The sequence below is a fragment of the Mercenaria mercenaria genome, chromosome 16 (assembly GCF_021730395.1).
Source record: "Mercenaria mercenaria strain notata chromosome 16, MADL_Memer_1, whole genome shotgun sequence".
NCBI lineage: Eukaryota > Metazoa > Mollusca > Bivalvia > Venerida > Veneridae > Mercenaria > Mercenaria mercenaria.
Genome location: NC_069376.1, coordinates 13,641,224 through 13,660,444, shown reverse-complemented (window position 1 = coordinate 13,660,444; position 19,221 = coordinate 13,641,224). Strand labels below are relative to the sequence as shown.

Sequence of the window (19,221 nt, the reverse complement as noted above, 5' to 3'; positions counted from 1 at the left end):
TTGAATTTTACTTTTGATGTACATTCTTCTTTTCACTAACTAATCAAGTCCAAAAAGTGACAACATTATGATTATATAGAACAAATATATTCACCCCCAGTCCAGGTTTAACTTGGCAATAATTTCATTTCTTTTATTAACATTTCATTCCCTTCCATTGTGTAAACTGGATTTTTCATAGACAAATTATACAAGGGGAGACAACTAATGCTGGACAAAGAAGTCACATATTCTGGAGGAGCAATTTTTAAAAATGAAGGATTTAACTGCCTTTACCTTCAGGGTTTAATACAAATTTAATTTTCTTAAAGAATAAGTGATAACATTGACAAAACTAAAACATTATGCATATCGCGCTTGATTTTGTGAGAAAAATATATATAACATATTCAATATTATATAGTTTTATAATAATTCAATATTAAACTGTTATATAACAATTCAAAATCATATTGTTATATGACAATTTAAACCGAATAGTCCATAGTGAACACACAATTTATACAAGGATTACAATAATGCTGGTATTTAAACATGCATATATGATAGTAACTACACACAAGTACTAATTAGCAAAGATCAATATGCTGTGTTCCATGCTTTACAAATTTCATCGACAGATAATCCTACAGATTTTATGGAGAGATAATCCTTACAGACTTTATGGAGAGACAATTCTTACAAAGTTCATTGACAGAAAATTTTTCTACATTAAAGAGACTGCTAATTCTAACAGCTGAGTGGCTGATTAAATTATAGTTTATATTCAAAATGATGTGTAAATATCTTATATGAATTCAGAAGACAATTACAATCAAGTATTTGGATTACTTCACCTCCTAGTACAACCCTTTAAATAGGAGAGTGCCAAACATGGAGCTATCAGTACCATTTTCCACATCTTATGTATGACAAGGCTAGTGATCAAACCCAACCTCTGACACTGAAAGCAGACACTACCATTCAGCTGATGTGGTATGTTTACTTACATAAAAAAATCAAGTTTTCTCAGGGAGTCAGTGGTTAGCAGGTTGATATCAACTGATACCCCTACTAGTGTTCAGTGCTGGGTGATTTACTTAAACTGATACTGTTTCCACCAGCAGTATTGGCCTAGACTGGATGCCTGGGTGGAAAATATGACACCTGCCGTGTCTTGGTGGGAACAAGTTGTTCAATCCATTCCAGGTAGGGACTTAAGCCGAAAACCCCAAGAAACTTTACCTTTTTTTTTCCTCCTGCATTTTTATTTGTAAAGTGCTAACCAAAATATTCAATTTTGGTTAGCAATTTCATACAGTATAAACTCTGAAAACCGGACCCTCCAAAAACCGGAATCCTCTGAAAATCGGACGATTTTCAAAGTCCCAAGTTTTTCCCTAATTAGTACAGTTAAAAAGCACTCCGAGTACTGGAAACTCTGAATTCTGAAAACCAGACAGTTTTTCCTAGCCACAAAGTAATATTGTACATAAAAAATCCTCTAAAAACCGGACAGTAAGTGTAAAAATTTGTGTGTATTATCACACTGAATTGATTTTAAAAACATAACTCATTTGTGTTTATCAACTAACAATTACTGTACAAATGTTGCCTAAGTAGGTGTGAAAAACATTTGTATGTTTGTTTGTATTTTGTATATTAGCTATTATAAAAGATAAGTTTGTAAAGTGCAAAACATTTTAATGTATTTATATATAAACCCTCTCAGAAATTTGTGCAAAATCCTCTGAAAACCGGACTTTTGACTTGGTCCAAACAGGGTCTTGTTTTCAGAGTTTCTACTGTATTATGTGTGTGACTGTCTGGTACATATTTTGTAGTTGGTTTGTCAGCAAAAACTGAAGGATAATTGGCAAGATAAAATCATGAACTGGCTTGTTTCCAGCTGAACACTCGATACATCCCTCTGCTAGATACAGTAACCAGAGATCAACCAATGACCTAAATAATAATCCTACCTTACATTTCCCTATACACCTGTATGACACAAGTTAAAGCTATACAGTCACACATACGGATATGTCTGTGCGTTGAGGTACAGTGCGGATGGGACTGGTCTGTGGGGGGATAAGTATGGAGCAGTACGTCTTACTACGGGAAAAATGGCAAGAAACGGGGAACAAACAAAACAATACAGGACGCGAATAAGTACGGATAACTACGGGGTACTACGTTGAATTAAGTTTTACTGCGTCTGGCAACTTGCCCAATGCTTGGACAGGTCTGCGGTGAACTACGTTGAACTACGCTTAATTACGGGCAGTCTCGGATAACTATGTTCAGCTACGGCTAGGTACGTTTCAGTACGGAAAACTATGCTTTAGTACGTTTAACTACGGATGAATAAGTTTGTTCAAACATTGGAGAAACTTGCACGTTTTGGATAAGTCTTGAATACGTTTTGACCAAGTGTTGGTACGGATTATAACTTTGAGGTACGGCTCAGGTACGGATCGATACGGATTACGACGTTTCTATCCGTGGCTACACGTAGCTATCCGCGCCGTATGTGTGACTGGGGTATAAGGGAACAATGAACTAATTGTATGGTTAAAAACTTTGTAATGAGTCATTTCAGTGCAATGTCAAACTTCATGGTAAATGCTACAGTTTTTCTTAATTGTTTACAAATGTACAAATAACATTTTAATCTAATTTTCAGCTTAAAAAACATATCTGAATTTATTTCATTGGATTTAAAACATTTTCTGATGTAATACAATATGCATGTATTTGACAACTTCATTTGCATTGAGATAAGTTGGACCTCCCACTCTTTCAATTTCAGTGCTTTTATCCCGTGTTCAAATGAAATAAAGTACAACTGTCTCACTGACATAGTTTAGTGTGGTACAGATCTTCTGAAATTACCTATAGCTAGGTTGAATTGTAGGTATGGTAACAAAACTGTCTCTAAAATTACATCATCTCACCTGAAAACCTAACTTTTACTTCATTCAATTATTTCTAACAGCTCAAATATCTTCTATTCCAAATGGGCTTGAATTACACAGTATCTTAAGTAACAAGAGCTCGTAGAACACGAAATGCCCCCATTGATGCATTCAGTAATTGCACAAGGAACAGAAATTATTTGGTCACTGTACACAAAAGTTCTACTGTTCTGGGTCAATGTGACCTTGACCTTTGACCTATTGACCTCAAAATCAAAATCATCTGCTGATCACGATTAATCTCCCTATCAACTTTCACATTCCTAGGCTGAAGCATTCTCAAGTTATCATCTGGAAATGGTTTAACTGTTCTGGGTCACTGTGACCTCTACCTCTGGTTTCAAAATCAATAGGGGTCATCTGCTGGTCATGACCAACCTCCCTATCAATTTTCATGATCCTAAGCTCAAGCGTTCTTGAGTTATTATCTGGAAACCATTTAACTGTGTTTTGGGTCACTGTGACCTTGACCTTTAACTTCCTGACATCAAAATCAATAGGGGTCATCTGCTGATCATGATCTACTTCCCTATCAAGTTTTGTGATCCTAGGCCCAAACGTTCTCAAATAATCGTCAAGAAAAACTGTTCCGGGTCACTGTGACCTTGACCTTTGACCTATTGACCTCGAAATCAATAGGGGTCATTTGCTGGTCATGATAAAGCTACCTATCAACTTTAAAGATCCTGGGCCCAAGTGTTCTTGAGTCATTTAACTGTTCCGGGTCACTGACATTTGACCTACTGATCTCAAAATCAATAGGGGTCATTTGCTGCTCATGACTAACCTCACTATCAACTTTCATGATCCTAGGCCTTAGCAATCATGAGTTATCATCCGGAAATCGTTTAACTGTTCTGGATCATTGTGACCTTGTCCTTTGACCTACTAACCTCAAAATCAATAGGGGTCATCTGCTGGTTATAACTAACCTCCCTATCAACTTTTATGTCCTAGGCCCAAGCGTTCTTGAGTTATCATCCGGAAACAGATTGGTCTACATACTGACCAACAGACTGACTGACATCTGCAGAACAATATACCCCTCCTTCTTTGAAGGGGAGCATAAAAATGAGAAGAGATTATGTTATTCTACTTAGATGTGTACTCTGTATGACAAATCAATACTGAGACCTACAATTATTGATGAGGTACATGCCACACTGTATTGTTCCAAATTTAAGTCTCAAAATATGGACACAACAAACACAGCACAAATACATTTGATACAAAAATTCACAAACAAGAGGGCCATGATGGCCCTATATCGCTCACCTGTTAAAAATTGCCTCAGAATCATCAAGATAAAACAATCTGACCAAGTTTCATGGAGATAGGGTCAGAGATGTTGCCTCTACAGTGTTAACAACCATATGTGATCATTCTATGAAATCTGAGGCTTGTAGGCCTAAGCATTCTTCAGTTATTGACAGAACCTCAAAAACAATAGGACAGGAACACTAAAGGGAAGAAATTTAACCAAAAAGAAAAATAAATCTTACAAGGTACAGATATGTCAAAATACACCTAAAATTGGAGGTACCATCCATGTTGTACCACAGAAAAGTGGTCTCAGTTTTTCCCTATGGCCAATAATAAAAAAAGTTACTAAATAAGCTATTTATAGTAACATGAAAGGAAAGTAATTTAAAAAAATATTGTAAGTGAACAAAAGAAGTATCTGCCAAATAAAAACAAGAGCACTGCAATGAAACGCAAATTCAGAGCAAAATACACACAAAACAATGTCATATGAACTTTGACCCCTAAGTGTGACCTTGACCTTGACGTGAGCCATTCAAAACATGCGCTCTGCACGTCGTTTCGATGAGGTGAACATTTGTGTCAGGTTTCTTTGAAATCCTTCAAGGGGTTCAAGAGTTACAGAGCGAAAGGGAAGTTGCTAACCAACAGACAGAAGCTGCTATTGTGCAGACAAGGTCAAAATAGCTAATTTTGGCCCTTTCAGTGACCATAACTCTGGAATCCATAAAGGAATCTGGCTAGTTCAAGAAAGGAACCAAGATCTTATGGTGATACAAGTTGTGTGCAAGTTTGGTAAAAATCAAATCATAAATAAAGCTGCTATTGTGCAGACAAGGTCAAAATAGCTAATTTTGGCCCTTTCAGGGGCCATAAGTCTGGAGCCCATAATCATAATGGGATCTGGCCAGTTCAAGAAAGGAACCAAGATCTTATGGTGATACAAGTTGTGTGCAAGTTTTGTTTAAATAAAATCATAAATGAAACCACTATCATGCAGACAAGAAATTACTGACGGACGGATGGACGCATGCACAGACGACGGACGAAGGGTGATCACAAAAGCTCACCTTGTCACTATGTGACGGATGAGGTAAAAAGGACATTACATTTATTTGAACACATAAGACTTGATTTTAAATCACTGTACATCTACTAAGATTTTTGATTTTGTTTGTTTGTGTTGGGGTTTAACGCCGTTTTTCAACAGTATTTCAGTCATATCACGGCGGGCAGTTAACCTAGCCAGTGTTCCTGGATTCTGTATCAGTACAAACCTGTTCTCCGCAAGTAACTGCCAACTTCCCCACATGAACTAAGATTTTTGAGGGCCAGTTAAAACTGGTTAATTTACTTATCATTTATCACAACAGTGCTTCATGGTATTTTAAACAACAATTTATCCACAAGGCAGGTAATTCTTTCTTTAAAAAAAAAAAAAAAAAAAAAATGAAATCAAAGAACTTTTACCTGAATTAAAAGTTTTGAACTTGGGTTAACTTAGGTTATAAAACTTAATTTGTAGACCAGTCTGGAAACTCCAGCATCTGATTGGTTGTTCCGGAGCACAAATTTGAAATTGACCAATGGCAAGGCTGCATTCTTAGACTGGTCTACAGTCTAGACTCCAGCATCTGATTGGTTGTTACGGAACACAAAATTGAAATTGACCAATGGCAAGGCTGCATTCTAAGACTGGTCTACAGTCTAGACTCCAGCATCTGATTGGTTGTTATGGAGCACAAATTTGAAATTGACCAATGGCAAGGCTGCAATTTCAGACTGGTCTACAGTAAAACTATTATATCCAGTGTGGTGAGATGGCCATTATAGAGCACAATTCAGTATAGGAACAACACAAATTTACAACAAGTTATGACCCAGCACAGATGCTGGCCCATTTGTCAGGACAACCACATTAACACCTTACTTGGAATTTTTACATTTTACCATTGTAAGCTTGCCAATGACCTACAAGGTTACTTTAAAATTTCAAATACATTCCTTGGAATGTTTCAAAGCGTATGTCATCAACATGTTTATATAAGAAATTACTTCAACTATTAAAAGTTTTATTTTCTCACATTACTGAACATTTTATGCTTAAATAAGAACCCCTACAACCATCCCAATTTAAAAAGAAAAACCTATTCAACCATATATAACATAAGAAAACAAGATGATGGCCCTATATCGCTCACCTGTAATCATTGCACTTGAGGACAAGAAGGTCCTCAGTAAAAATATTTAAGTCCAAAGGACAGGAGCAACAAAGGGAAAAATTTAACCAGAAAGAAAAAACAATTCTTACAAGGTACAGATATGTCAAAATGCACCTAAAAATTGGAGGTACCATCCATGTTGTACCACAGAAAAGTGGTCTAGGTTTTTCCCTACGGCCAATAATAAAAACGTTACTAAAAATAAGCTATTTATAGTAACCTAAAAGGGAAAAAATTTTTAAAAAATTTATTGTAAGTGAACAAAAGAAGGATCTGCCATCTGTTGGCATAAATGAAATTTCAGATCAGTATCTTCATTAGTTACGGAGATATACCCATTTTAATTTGAAATAAAGGGAGGTAATTTGACATAAAATCAGTCAATAGTTATCTACCCTGATTGTCTCAGTCCAACTAATGACAATAATGAAATTTCAAATAAGTCCTATAAGTACTTACTGATATAAATCCATTTTGATTACAATCAGGGGAGGTAATCAGATATAAAATAACTCTGGAACCTACGATTGGATCTGATTTGTCATGGAATCTAAGATTTATTGTTGTTGAAGATATTTTGAAAGTTTGTATCAAATAAAACCATAAAGGAAGTCTCTATATGGCTGCAAAAGCCAAAATAGCCAATTTTGGACCTTTAAGGGGCCATAACTTTGGAACCCATGATGGGATCTGGCCAGTTCAAGAAAGGAACCAAGACCTTGTGGTGATACAAGTTGTGTGCAAGTTTGGTTAAAATCAAATCATAAATGAAGCTGCTATTGTGCAGACAAGGTCAAAATAGCTAATTTTGGCCCTTTCAGGGGCCATAACTCTGGAACCCATTATGGGATCTAGCCTGTTCAAGAAAGGAACTGAGATCTTATGGTGACACAAGTTTTGTGCAAGTTTGATTAAATTCAAATTATAAATGAAGCTGCTATTGTGCAGACAAGGTCAAAATAGCTAATTCTGGCCCTTTTAGGGGCCATAACTCTGGAACCCATAAAGGAATCTTGCCGGTTTAAGAAAGGAACCAAGACCTTGTGGTGATACAAGTTGTGTGCAAGTTTGGTAAAAATCAAATCATAAATGAAGCTGCTATTGTGCAGACAAGGTCAAAATAATTAATTTTGGCCCTTTCAGGGGCCATAACTCTGGAACCCATAATGGAATCTGGCCAGTTCAAGAAAGGAACCAAGATCTTATGGTGATACAAGTTGTGTGCAAGTTTGGTAAAAATCAAATCATAAATAAAGCTGCTATTGTGCAGACAAGGTCAAAATTGCTAAATTTGGCCCTTTCAGGGGCCATAACTCTGGAACCCATAATGGGATCTGGCTGTTTCAAGAAAGGAACCGAGATCTTATGGTGATACAAGTTGCGTGCAAGTCTTGTTAAAATAAAATCATAAATGAAACCTCTATCGCGCAGACAAGAAATTGTTGACGCACGGACGCACAGACGACGGACGAAGGGTGATCACAAAAGCTCACCTTGTCACTATGTGACAGGTGAGCTAACAAAATGATAGCTATAGGTATATACATGTAATATCATATATGCGCTGTTAGAAATTTCATGCAAAGTAACACTTAAAAGCAGATTTAGAAGCAAGAGGACCATGATGGTCCTGAATCGCTCACATCTTCCCACATGACCCAGTTTTGAGTATGACATTTTTTTTTCTATTATATGACATAGTGACCTAGTTTTTGAGCTCATGTGACCCAGTTTTGAACTTGACCTAGATATTATCAAGATAAAAATTCTGACCAATTTTCATGAAGATCCATTGAAAAATATGGTCTCTAGAGAGGTCACAAGGTTTTTCTACTATTTGACCTATTGACCTAGTTTTCGAAGGTACGTGACCCTGTTTTAAACTTTAACTAGATATCATCAAGGTGAACATTCTCACTAATTTTCATGAAGATCTCATGAAAAATATGGCCTCTAGAGAGGTCACAAGGTTTTTCTATTTTTATACCTACTGGCCTAGTTTTTGACCGCACGTGACCCAGTTTCGAAACTGACCTAGATATCATCAAGGTGATCATTCAGATCAATTTTCATGAAGATCCATTGAAAAATATGGCCTCTAGAGAGGTCAAAAGATTTTAATAATTTTAGACCTACTGACCTAGTTTTTGACCACAGTTGACCCAGTTTCAAACCTGACCTAGATATCATCAAGATGAACATTCAGACCAACTTTCATACAGATCCCATGAAAAGTATGGCCTCTAGAGAGGTCACAAGGTTTTTTTATTATTTGACCTACTGACCTAGTTTTTTAAGGCACGTGACCCAGTTTCGAACTTGACCTAGATATCATCAAGGTGAACATTCTGACCAATTTTCATGAAGATCCATTCAAGGGTATGGCCTCTAGAGAGGTCACAAGATTTTTCTATTTCAAGACCTACTGACCTAGTTTTTGATCACAGTTGACCCAGTTTCAAACTTGACCTATATATCATCAAGATAAATATTTAGACCAACTTTCATACAGATCCCATGAAAAATATGGCCTCTAGAGAGGTCACAAGGTTTTTCTATTATTTAACCTACTGACCTAGTTTTTGAAGGCACGTGACCCACTTTCGAACTTGACCTAGATATCATCAAGATGAACATTCAGACTAACTTTCATACAGATCCCATGAAAAATATGGCCTCTAGAGAGGTCACAAGGTTTTTCTATTATTTGACCTACTGACCTAGTTTTTGAAGGCATGTGACCCACTTTCGAACTTGACCTAGATATCATCAAGGTGAACATTCTGACCAATTTTCATGAAGACCTCATGAAATATATGGCCTCTAGAGAGGTCACAAGGTTTTTCTATTTTTAGACCTACTGACCTAGTTTTTGACCACACGTGACCCAGTTTCGAACTTGACCTAGATATCATCAAGATGAACATTCAGACCAACTTTCATACAAATCCCATGAAAAATATGGCCTCTAGAGAGGTCACAAAATTTTTCTATTTTTAGACCTGCTGACCTAGTTTTTGACCGCACGTGACCCAGTTTCGAACTTGACCTAGATATCATCAAGATGAACATTCAGACCAACTTTCATACAAATCCCATTAAAAATATGGCCTCTAGAGAGGTCACAAGGTTTTTCTATTATTTGACCTATTGACCTAGTTTTTGATGGCACGTGACCCAGTTTCGAACCCGACCTAGATATCATCAAGGTGAACGTTCTGACCATTTTTCATGAAGATCCCATGAAAATTATGGCCTCTAGAGAGGTCACAAGGTTTTTCTATTTTTAGACCTACTGACCTAGTTATTGGCCGCACGTGACCCAGTTTCGAACTTGACCTAGAAATCATCAAGGTGAACATTCTGACCAATTTTCATGAAGATCCATTGAAAATTATGGCCTCTAGAGTGGTCACAATGTTTTTCTATTTTTAGACCTACTGACCTACTTTTTGGCCGCACGTGACCCAGTTTCGAACTTGACCTAGAATTTACCAAGATGAACATTCTGACCCATTTTCATAAAGATCCCATGAAAACTGTGACCTCTAGAGATGTCACAAGGAAAAGTTTACGCACGCACGGACGGACAATGGACGCTGCGCGATCACAAAAGCTCACCTTGTCGCTTCGTGACAGGTGAGCTAAAAAGGTGGGTCTTACAATTAAGAGAAAATTCTTGAGAATAAAAATCGAATTCTCAATTATCTGATCTCTCAAAAACCTGCAATGCATTTTACATCCCTCATAGTTAAAAACAAGTTTTTTTTCTAAAGGGCTTGAACAAACTAGTCTATCTTTTTTTCTACTCCAGGGTCCATATTTATAAAACTTCAATTTAGAAATCAGTCTATAAATTCTTGCATGTGATTGGCTGTTTCTGAATACACTTTTGAAACTGACCAAAGGGAAGGTTCTGTTCCAAGACTGGTTTTCAATCTCTCTTTTTATTCTTAAGGCCCAGGAGTTAAAAACTCTTTGACCAGACGTTGTATTAATTTGACTGCAATATTACAGTACAGTAAACCTCGTTTATAAGGAACAGCTTGAGACCTCTAAAAATTATTCCTTATAACCGAGGTTACTATTATCCGTATAGCGAACTAGTTCATTGTAACCAAGGTTTGTATAACGAACACAATTTGTATAACGAACACTATGAGCTAAATTTTTATTTAAAAAAATGTTAAATTAGACTACCCATACAGATTCAAAAGTAGGGGGTTTTGACATACAGTGACTTGCGACTAAACAACAGCGGCATACATACGGATTAAAGTGTAAATTATACCTATAGTTTCCTACTGTCCATTTTTATGCTTTATTTTTTACAACTGGAAATTTGGTAAACAGCACTGTTTGTCATTGTTAATCACGCGTAATTAGCACATTTGTTTAGGTAAGTATGACCATGACCGTGACCATAATTTATTTTCGTTCAATACTGTTAACATGAAATACCCTTATACATGTAGCTCTAGTACATAGTTTTGAGTATATATAAGTCTACTATCTTCTAGAATTTGGTAAATGTTAATGATGCTATTATATATTTTCTTTTTATCGTATCCATGAATATCATAGAAATGAAATAATGCAGTTTATTTCTGTTTCGCAATTATTTTTATTCTTTATGTCTGTTCACTACTATACCGAGGTATTTTCTATTGAATTTCGTACTATGGGACTGGTTAAAGTGTTCCTTATAACTGAGTGTTCCTTATAACCGAGTTCACTATAGCCGAGGATTTTTACATAGAATAAAGGAGGAATTAGGTTGGTGAATTGAAAACTGTTCCTTATATCCGAGTTCCCTATAAGTGAGGTTTACTGTATATCATCAAAACATTTCATAAAACAATTCACTCCCGTGGCTTCCTTGGACATCTCACAAATGGAATCCTTCCACAGTATGTTTAATAAATTCCTACTTTTGTTGAAGGGATGATCCTCCCTGATGATTGTCATCTATGACCTGCTATACTACAGCATGGTTGAAGGATTTCCTTAGATTGTCAAATCACAGACAGAATAAAAGCAGCATATTCACGTGCATCTTTAGCGTACTTACCACGTGCATCTTTAGCATATTTATCACATGTATCTTTAGCACATTTATCACATGTACCTTTAGCATATTTAACACATGCATCTTTAGCACTCATAATAACTGCACAATAAAATATGGGTGCTTGTTTAAGTTTCTTATATCACAACTTTGTTTACAGCTCTTGTATTTCAATAACTTAAACATTCACTATTCTCAGATATTAAAATACAAAAAAGCACAATGCTAAGATTACTATGTAACTTTAAAACGTTGCCGCTGTTTAATTATCCATTCTGCATTAGGGTTAACTTTATACAATGCCAACATGTTTGTATCATGTGGTAAACACCGTTCACCAACGTTGCCGCCCACTTCAAACAAGAATGTGTCATCACCAGCCGATTGGTAATTTCTTGGATCGTTATAGATAGGGCCATGGTGAGAGTTCTGTACACCTGTGTTTCTGTTCCTGAAAATGAAATAACAGACACAGCTGAGGCAAATACGCATAATGCTACATCACAGGGTTATACACTGTGATAAAAAATATGCCTACAGCTACATCATAGGGTTTATACACCATGATAAAAATATGCCTGTATCTACATCACAGGGTTATACACCATGATATATATATATGCCTGTATCAACATCACAGGGTTATACACCATGATAAAAGTATGCCTATATCTATAGCATAGGGTTATACTACATGATAAAAAATATGCATAAAGACTATATATCAATATAGGAAATTGTTCTTTGTTTCATATAAAATTCAGCTACTTCAGATCAATTTTTATTCAGTTTCTAGATTTTCACTCCATCATCATTCATACATTTGCTTCAAGAAAACAAAAAGAAAACTGGGTGTTGAAGCAGTGAAAAGCAAGTCTATTGAAGTCAGGTACCCTTGTATAGCAGCATTTCAGAAAGCGGCCTGGAGAATAAACACCCTACTTTCATTTTCAAGTAAACAACTGGAAAACATCTGAATGTCGCTATTTTATGTAAAATTCATTCTACATGTGAAATCATGCTTACCTGGGCCCTGGTCTACACAAAATAAGAAAAATTAGGATTTATTTATTAGGGAAATTTTTGGCTACACCACAGAAGCACATTTTTGACTGAATTACTGTTCTATAGCCTATAGCTACAGCCCAGGATTATACACTTTAATTGATTTATCTATATTGTTCTTTAATAATTAGACCCAGCTGTGTATGAAAATCTTACATTATCCAAACAAGTTTGCTTAACCCTTAGCCTGCTGCAGGCGAATTTAACAGCCTTTGCAAACAGCTTGGAACCAGATCAGACGCCGATTAAATCGGCGTCTGATCAGGTTCCAAGCTGTTTGCTACTCTGACAATATTTCTTCCAATTTTGGAGCAAATTGAATGAACTTTACAATTTTAGCAGATGACATTTCCAGCAGACGACAATTTATCTAGCATGCTAAGGGTTAATACCTTTAGCTAAATCTTATCTAATCATGACCTTTGACCTCTCAACATAGAAGAGATCAAAAGGCAATTAAGCATCTTATTAAATTTGAGAGCCCTGGTCTAGTCTCACCAGTTACTGATTGAACATTTACAGCCTGGATGTCCCCATGACTTTGACTGTCACCATTTACAGCCTAGATATCACCGTGACTTTGATTTTACAATTTACAGCCTGTATGTCACCGTGACTTAGACTGTCACCATTTACAGCCTGGATGTCGCCGTGACTTTGACGTCATCATTTGCAGCCTGAATACTAGAGATGCTTTTGAGAAAAGCGCAATAGTCTCCCACAACTGCCCCTATGTAAAATGTCTAGTTTCTTTAGATGGTTTAGACGAGTGGATCCAATTATATGGTCTGGATGAGTGGATCTAATCAGTAATTCAAGGGCCATAAATCAAAAGTGCTTGGGTGGATTTGACTAGTTATCGAACTTGGCTAAGGTCTTATGGCCAAATGCATTTTGTTCAAGTTTAGTGAACATCGGATGAGAAATGTTGGATTTAGAGAGCGGACAAGAGTAAAAAGGCGGATTTTTCGGTAATTCAAGGGTCGTAACTCCAAAATGCCTGGACCGATTTGGCTAGTTATCGAACTTGGCCGATGTCTCATTGTCAAACACATTTTGTTCAAGTTTGGTGAAGATCGGATGAGAAATGTTCGACTTTGAGTGCGGACAAGAGTAAAACTGCCAATTTTTCGATATTTCAAAGGCCGTAACTCCAAAATGCCTGGACCGATTTGGCTAGTTATCGAACTTGGCCGAGGTCTCATGGTCAAACATATTTTGTTCAAGTTTGGTGAAGATCAGATGAGAAATGTTTTGAATTAGAGTGCGGACAAGAGTAAAAAGGCGGATTTTTCGGTAATTCAAGGGTCGTAACTCCAAAATGCCTGGACCGATTTGGCTAGTTATCGAACTTGGCCGAGGTCTCATTGTCAAACACATTTTGTTCAAGTTTGGTGAAGATCGGATGAGAAATGTTCGACTTTGAGTGCGGACAAGAGTAAAACTGCCAATTTTTCGATAATTCAAAGGCCGTAACTCCAAAATGCCTGGACCGATTTGGCTAGTTATCGAACTTGGCCGAGGTCTCATGGTCAAACATATTTTGTTCAAGTTTGGTGAAGATCAGATGAGAAATGTTTTGAATTAGAGTGCGGACAAGAGTAAAAAGGCCGTCACCATTTACAGCCTGGATGACATTGGGACTTAGACCGTCACCATTTACAGCCTGGATGTCACCGTGTCTTTGACCGTCACCATTTACAGCCTGGATGACACCGTGACTTTGACCGTCACCATTTACAGCCTGGATGACACCGTGACTTTGACCGTCACCATTTACAGCCTGGATGACACCGTGACTTTGACCATCACCATTTACAGCCTGGATGACACCGTGACTTTGACCATCACCATTTACAGCCCGGATGACACCGTGACTTTGACCGTCACCATTTAAAGCCCGGATGTCACCGTGACTTTGGATGTCACCCTTTACAGTCTGGATATCACCGTGACTTTGACTGTCACCATTTACAGCCTGGATGACACCATGACTTTGACCATCACCATTGTAAAGCCTGGATGACACCGTGACTTTGACAATCACCATTTACAGCCTGGATGTCACTGTGACTTTGACTGTCACCATTTACAGCCTGGATGACACCGTGACTTTGACCATTACCATTTACAGACTGGATGACACCGTGACTTTGACCATCACCATTTACAGCCTGGATGACACCGTGACTTTGACCGTCACCATTTACAGCCTGGATGACACCGTGACTTTGACCGTCACCATTTACAGCCTGGATGACACCGTGACTTTGACCATCACCATTTACAGCCCGGATGTCACCGTGACTTTGACTGTCACCATTACAGCCTGAATGTCACTGTGACTTTGACCATCACAATTTACAGCCTGGATATCACCGTGACTTTGACCGTCACCATTTATAGCCTGAATATCACAGTGACTTTGACTGTCACCATTTACAGCCTGGATATCACCATGACTTTGAACTACTGAAAGTGAATAGGGGTCATCTTCATGCTTCAAGCAATTATCATTTGTGTTCTCTAGAAACTGACTGGAAATCAGATTGTCTACTATATGACAGACCAACATGATACAAAGGGCATAATATCATTATAAACTCACATGTCATTGGATGCCTCTGACCCCTGTATGACCTTGAACTTTGACACAATATCTCCTGCTGTCATATTATTGTCAAGCTGTATAGCTGTGCTACTCTTGGTCAGGTTTGGTGCCTGTATCCTGATTACACCATCATGAAAGTCTGCCTTAAATGGACATAAAGAAAACAGACCTATTAAATGAAACTAACATGACTTCATGGTTGTGCCTATCCTGGAAATTAAATCAGCATGATTAAATATAATTCCCATTCATTTCCTTTCATAAAATTGACTTCATATCCCTAGGCAATAGCTGTTTTGGCCAAAAACCACAAAGTTTCATTTCATGAAATTAACTGATTTCACAGCAGTATGTCATTGTCAACAAGTAGTCACTGTCAGTTAGTAGTCACTATAAGCAAGTAGTCAGTTAGTACTCATTTCAAGCAAGTAGCCACAATCAGCATGCAGTAATTGTCAGTAAGCAGTCACTAACAGCAAGTAGTATTTGTCAGTAAGTAGTTACTATCAGCAAGTAGTAATTGTCAGTAAGTAGTCACTATCAGCAAGTAGTCATTGTCAGTAAGTAGTCACTATCAGCAAGTAGTCATTGTCAGTAAGTAGTCACTATCAGCAAGTAGTCGTTGTCAGTAAGTATCAGTATCAGCAAGTAGTCATTGTCAGTAACTAGTCACTATCAGCAAGTAGTCATTGTCAGCAAGTAGTCACTATCATCAAGTAGTCATTGTCAGCAAGTTGTCTTTGTCAGTAAGTAGTCATTATCAGCAAGTAGTCATTGTCAGTAGGTAGTCACTATCAGCAAGCAGGCATTGTCAGCATGGTCTTGAGTATTGTCAATTTATTTAATTTCATGGACTTGAAATTTTGTGGTTCTGGCTACAATGAATATTGTTTGGGAATAAGAATTTAAACATAACTTTTGAGAACAAACTGACAGCCAACCATCCACAACAAGAGCTGTCTGATGGCAGCGCGCTCGACTATTCAAAGAATTGATTGAAGAATAGGGTCAAAATATTTCCACGGATATTCAGACAAAAGAAATAAATAGATTAGACAAACAATGTTCCTGTATTTCTTTGATTTCGATAAGTCTTGCACTAAATGGCAATATATGAGCCAATTTTAAAGTCCAAAAAGGGCCATAATTCAGCCAAAATAGTTATGTACTCTTGCCTACAGATGGAAATCATAATGATAAACAAGTGTTCAAAGTTTAAAAGCCATATGTCAAACAGTTTTGACAAAACATGGACTTGTATGAAAACAGAACCAATTTCAAAGTCCAAAAAAGGCCATAATTCAGCCAAAATAGATGACAGAGTTATGTTCTCTTTCCTACAGATAGAGACTATTATACTAAACAAGTGATAAAAGTTTAAAGGCCATATGTCAAACACTTTACAAAAAATATGAACTGGTACGAAAAACTTAACCAAGATTTCAAGATTTCTAAGTCAGAAGGGGCCATTATTCAGCCAAAATCTTTGATGGAGTTATGTACTCTTGCCTATAACTGGACATGGTGATGGTAAACAGGTGCTGAAAGTTTCAAAGCTTTATCTCAAAAGACTTTGTCAAAATATGAACTGGTACGAAATATTTAAACCCAGATTTCTAAGTCAAAAAGGGCCATAATTCAGCCAAAATCCTTGATGGAGTTATGTGCTCTTGCCTATAACTGGACATGGTGATGGTAAAGAATGTTGAAAGTTTCAAAGCTTTATCACAAAAGACTTTGTCTAAATATGAACTGGTACGAAAAACTTAACCAAGATTTCTAAGTCAAAAGGGGCCATAATTCAGCCAAAACCCCTGATGGAGTTATGTACTCTTGCCTATAACTGGCCATGGTGATGGTAAACAAGTGTTGAAAGTTTCAAAGCTTTATCTTAAAAGACTTTGTCAAAATATGAACTGGTACGAAAAACTTAACCATGATTTCTAAGTCAAAAGGGGCCATAATTCAGCCAAAATCCTTGATGGAGTTAAGTGCTATTGCCTATAACTGGCCATGATGATGGTAAACAAGTGTTGAAAGTTTCAAAGCTTATCTCAAAAGACTTTGTCAAAATGTGGACTGGTACTAAAAAATTAACCAAGGTGTGACGCCGACGCCGACGCCGTGGTGAGTAGGATAGCTCTACTTATTCTTCGAATAGTCGAGCTAAAAATTAATCCCCACAAAATACTGAGAACTTTACAGTAAAACCATATTGTATGGGGAAATAAGTTAATGTATGACTTCAAAGATGTGCTCTTCACCACTGTACCTATGAGTCGTGCATATCAGAAATTACTTCAATCACAGCAAAAAAAAGAAAAGAATTTGCTGTAGAAACTAAACACTCTCAGTCTGATTATGAAGTGAAAAAGAAATCAAATATAAATATCACTGCATATGAACATGCAGAGGGATTTTTTGATATTTAAAAATGCCATAACGTACATACTGAATAGTATCAGACAAGCTAGGGGAACTATTGTAAAACTGATATGTCAACTGAAAAGACCAGTATTTAAAGGCAAAGGTTTCTTGTCAAGCTTATTTATTAAGAAAGTCCAAACATGCCCAACCTGCAATGGATGGAATAAATTATTTCAAGCTGAGCCCAGGATATGAATCATTATTTACCTGACACCCCCCCCCACGCTCCACTTCTATCCAGTTCTGATGGATACTACAGAAAACCATACTAATCAGCAACGATAACAGTTGGGATATTAGCTGCGACCAGAAATGAACTAAAATTACTGCAGTACAATCTACTAACCATTGTGACACAGACGTCCTTTTAGTGAAAATTTGGCAAATACAGAATTATTTGAAAACTTGGTTCTGTTTGATCTATTAAAAACTCGATAATTTGCCTATATAAACAAAGAAGGAAAAAATTACTAAAAAATTACGAAAAAAATTCTATTTGGAAATCAAAAATTCGATACCCCACAAATTAAAGTTTAATTTATTCCTGATATTATAAATATTTTTTCCAAAAAATATTTTAATATTGGTTTGTCCTGTTTAACTTTAGACAGACCCACCTGAGTTCATATAGACCCTGTACGAAACAGGTAAGAAAACCTGACTTTTTTAAAATATATAACAGATAAAATGAGATATTTTCTGCAAATAATCAAAACATCGATACCCCTAAAAATGTAGAAAAATTATTTGATTTTTGTTATGTGTAATTGTTTTAAATTTAATAATGGTTTGTTTGGTCCTTATTGCATGTAAGTGTGTACAGTGAACTGGCTTTGTCGGTACAAAATGTTATAGCTTAAAGCCTATGAATTATAGGCAATTTCACACTGACAAAAAAACTGAGATTGTAATTAGACAAATTAAAACAAATTAATTGTTGATTTCAGAAATGCTGAAACCTAGATCCCCTGTCGTTTAAAACAACAAGATAGAGGATTTAGTGTGCGATTCACATTAAATATACAAATGCTGTTAATTTTCATCGCAAAAAAAAATACTTAAAACAACTAATTCTCATGTGTTTCTGTAAAATATAGTCTGTCAGTAATTGAGTTTCAAAGCATTCTTAAGAAATATAGCGATGATTAATTTCCAGATATCTAAAATTATAATATTTTTTGTCGAAGGATCTGGAGACTTTTTTATTGCCACGGCCGTCCTGGTCCAATATCCGATGCGGTCATCCTTTTTTCTTCATATGGGATTTTTTAAAATAATTTTAAAACAAACAAAAAATCATTTTCTATTAATCATAATATGACCAAACTTTAATTTGAAAGATGGTCTTGATGAACTGATAATTCTGTTGTTTTTTTACGAACCTCCTTTGCATATTTTATTCTGTATTCTTAAATTAATGCATGTTTTTTGGTATATTTTAAACCATTCGTTAAAAAAATTGTATCATCTATTATCTGTTTTAGTCCCAAGATTGCCCACAGTCACATTAAGCATAAAAATTGTTTTGTGTGTGTGTGTGCGTGTGTGTGTTCGGGTTTAAAGTCTTTCTCAACAATTTTTGAGTCATATTGTGAGCACAATGCCCAA

General features: G+C 36.4%; 1 protein-coding gene across 7 annotated transcripts in view; it reads right to left on the bottom strand.

Annotated features, from left to right (window-relative positions):
* Positions 1–4,324: 4,324 nt before the first annotated feature.
* Positions 4,325–19,221, bottom strand: part of LOC123540438 (rho GTPase-activating protein 18-like) — a 104,685-nt gene continuing 89,788 nt past the window's right edge. For all 7 annotated transcript variants that reach the window (XM_053526127.1, XM_053526126.1, XM_053526125.1 and 4 more), the window contains 2 exons: positions 15,184–15,329; positions 4,325–11,961 (listed from right to left, as the gene is read on the bottom strand). In XM_053526127.1, the coding sequence (XP_053382102.1) occupies positions 11,745–11,961; positions 15,184–15,329 (363 nt within the window). In that variant the 3' untranslated portion in view covers positions 4,325–11,744. The remainder of the gene's footprint in view (positions 11,962–15,183; positions 15,330–19,221) is intronic.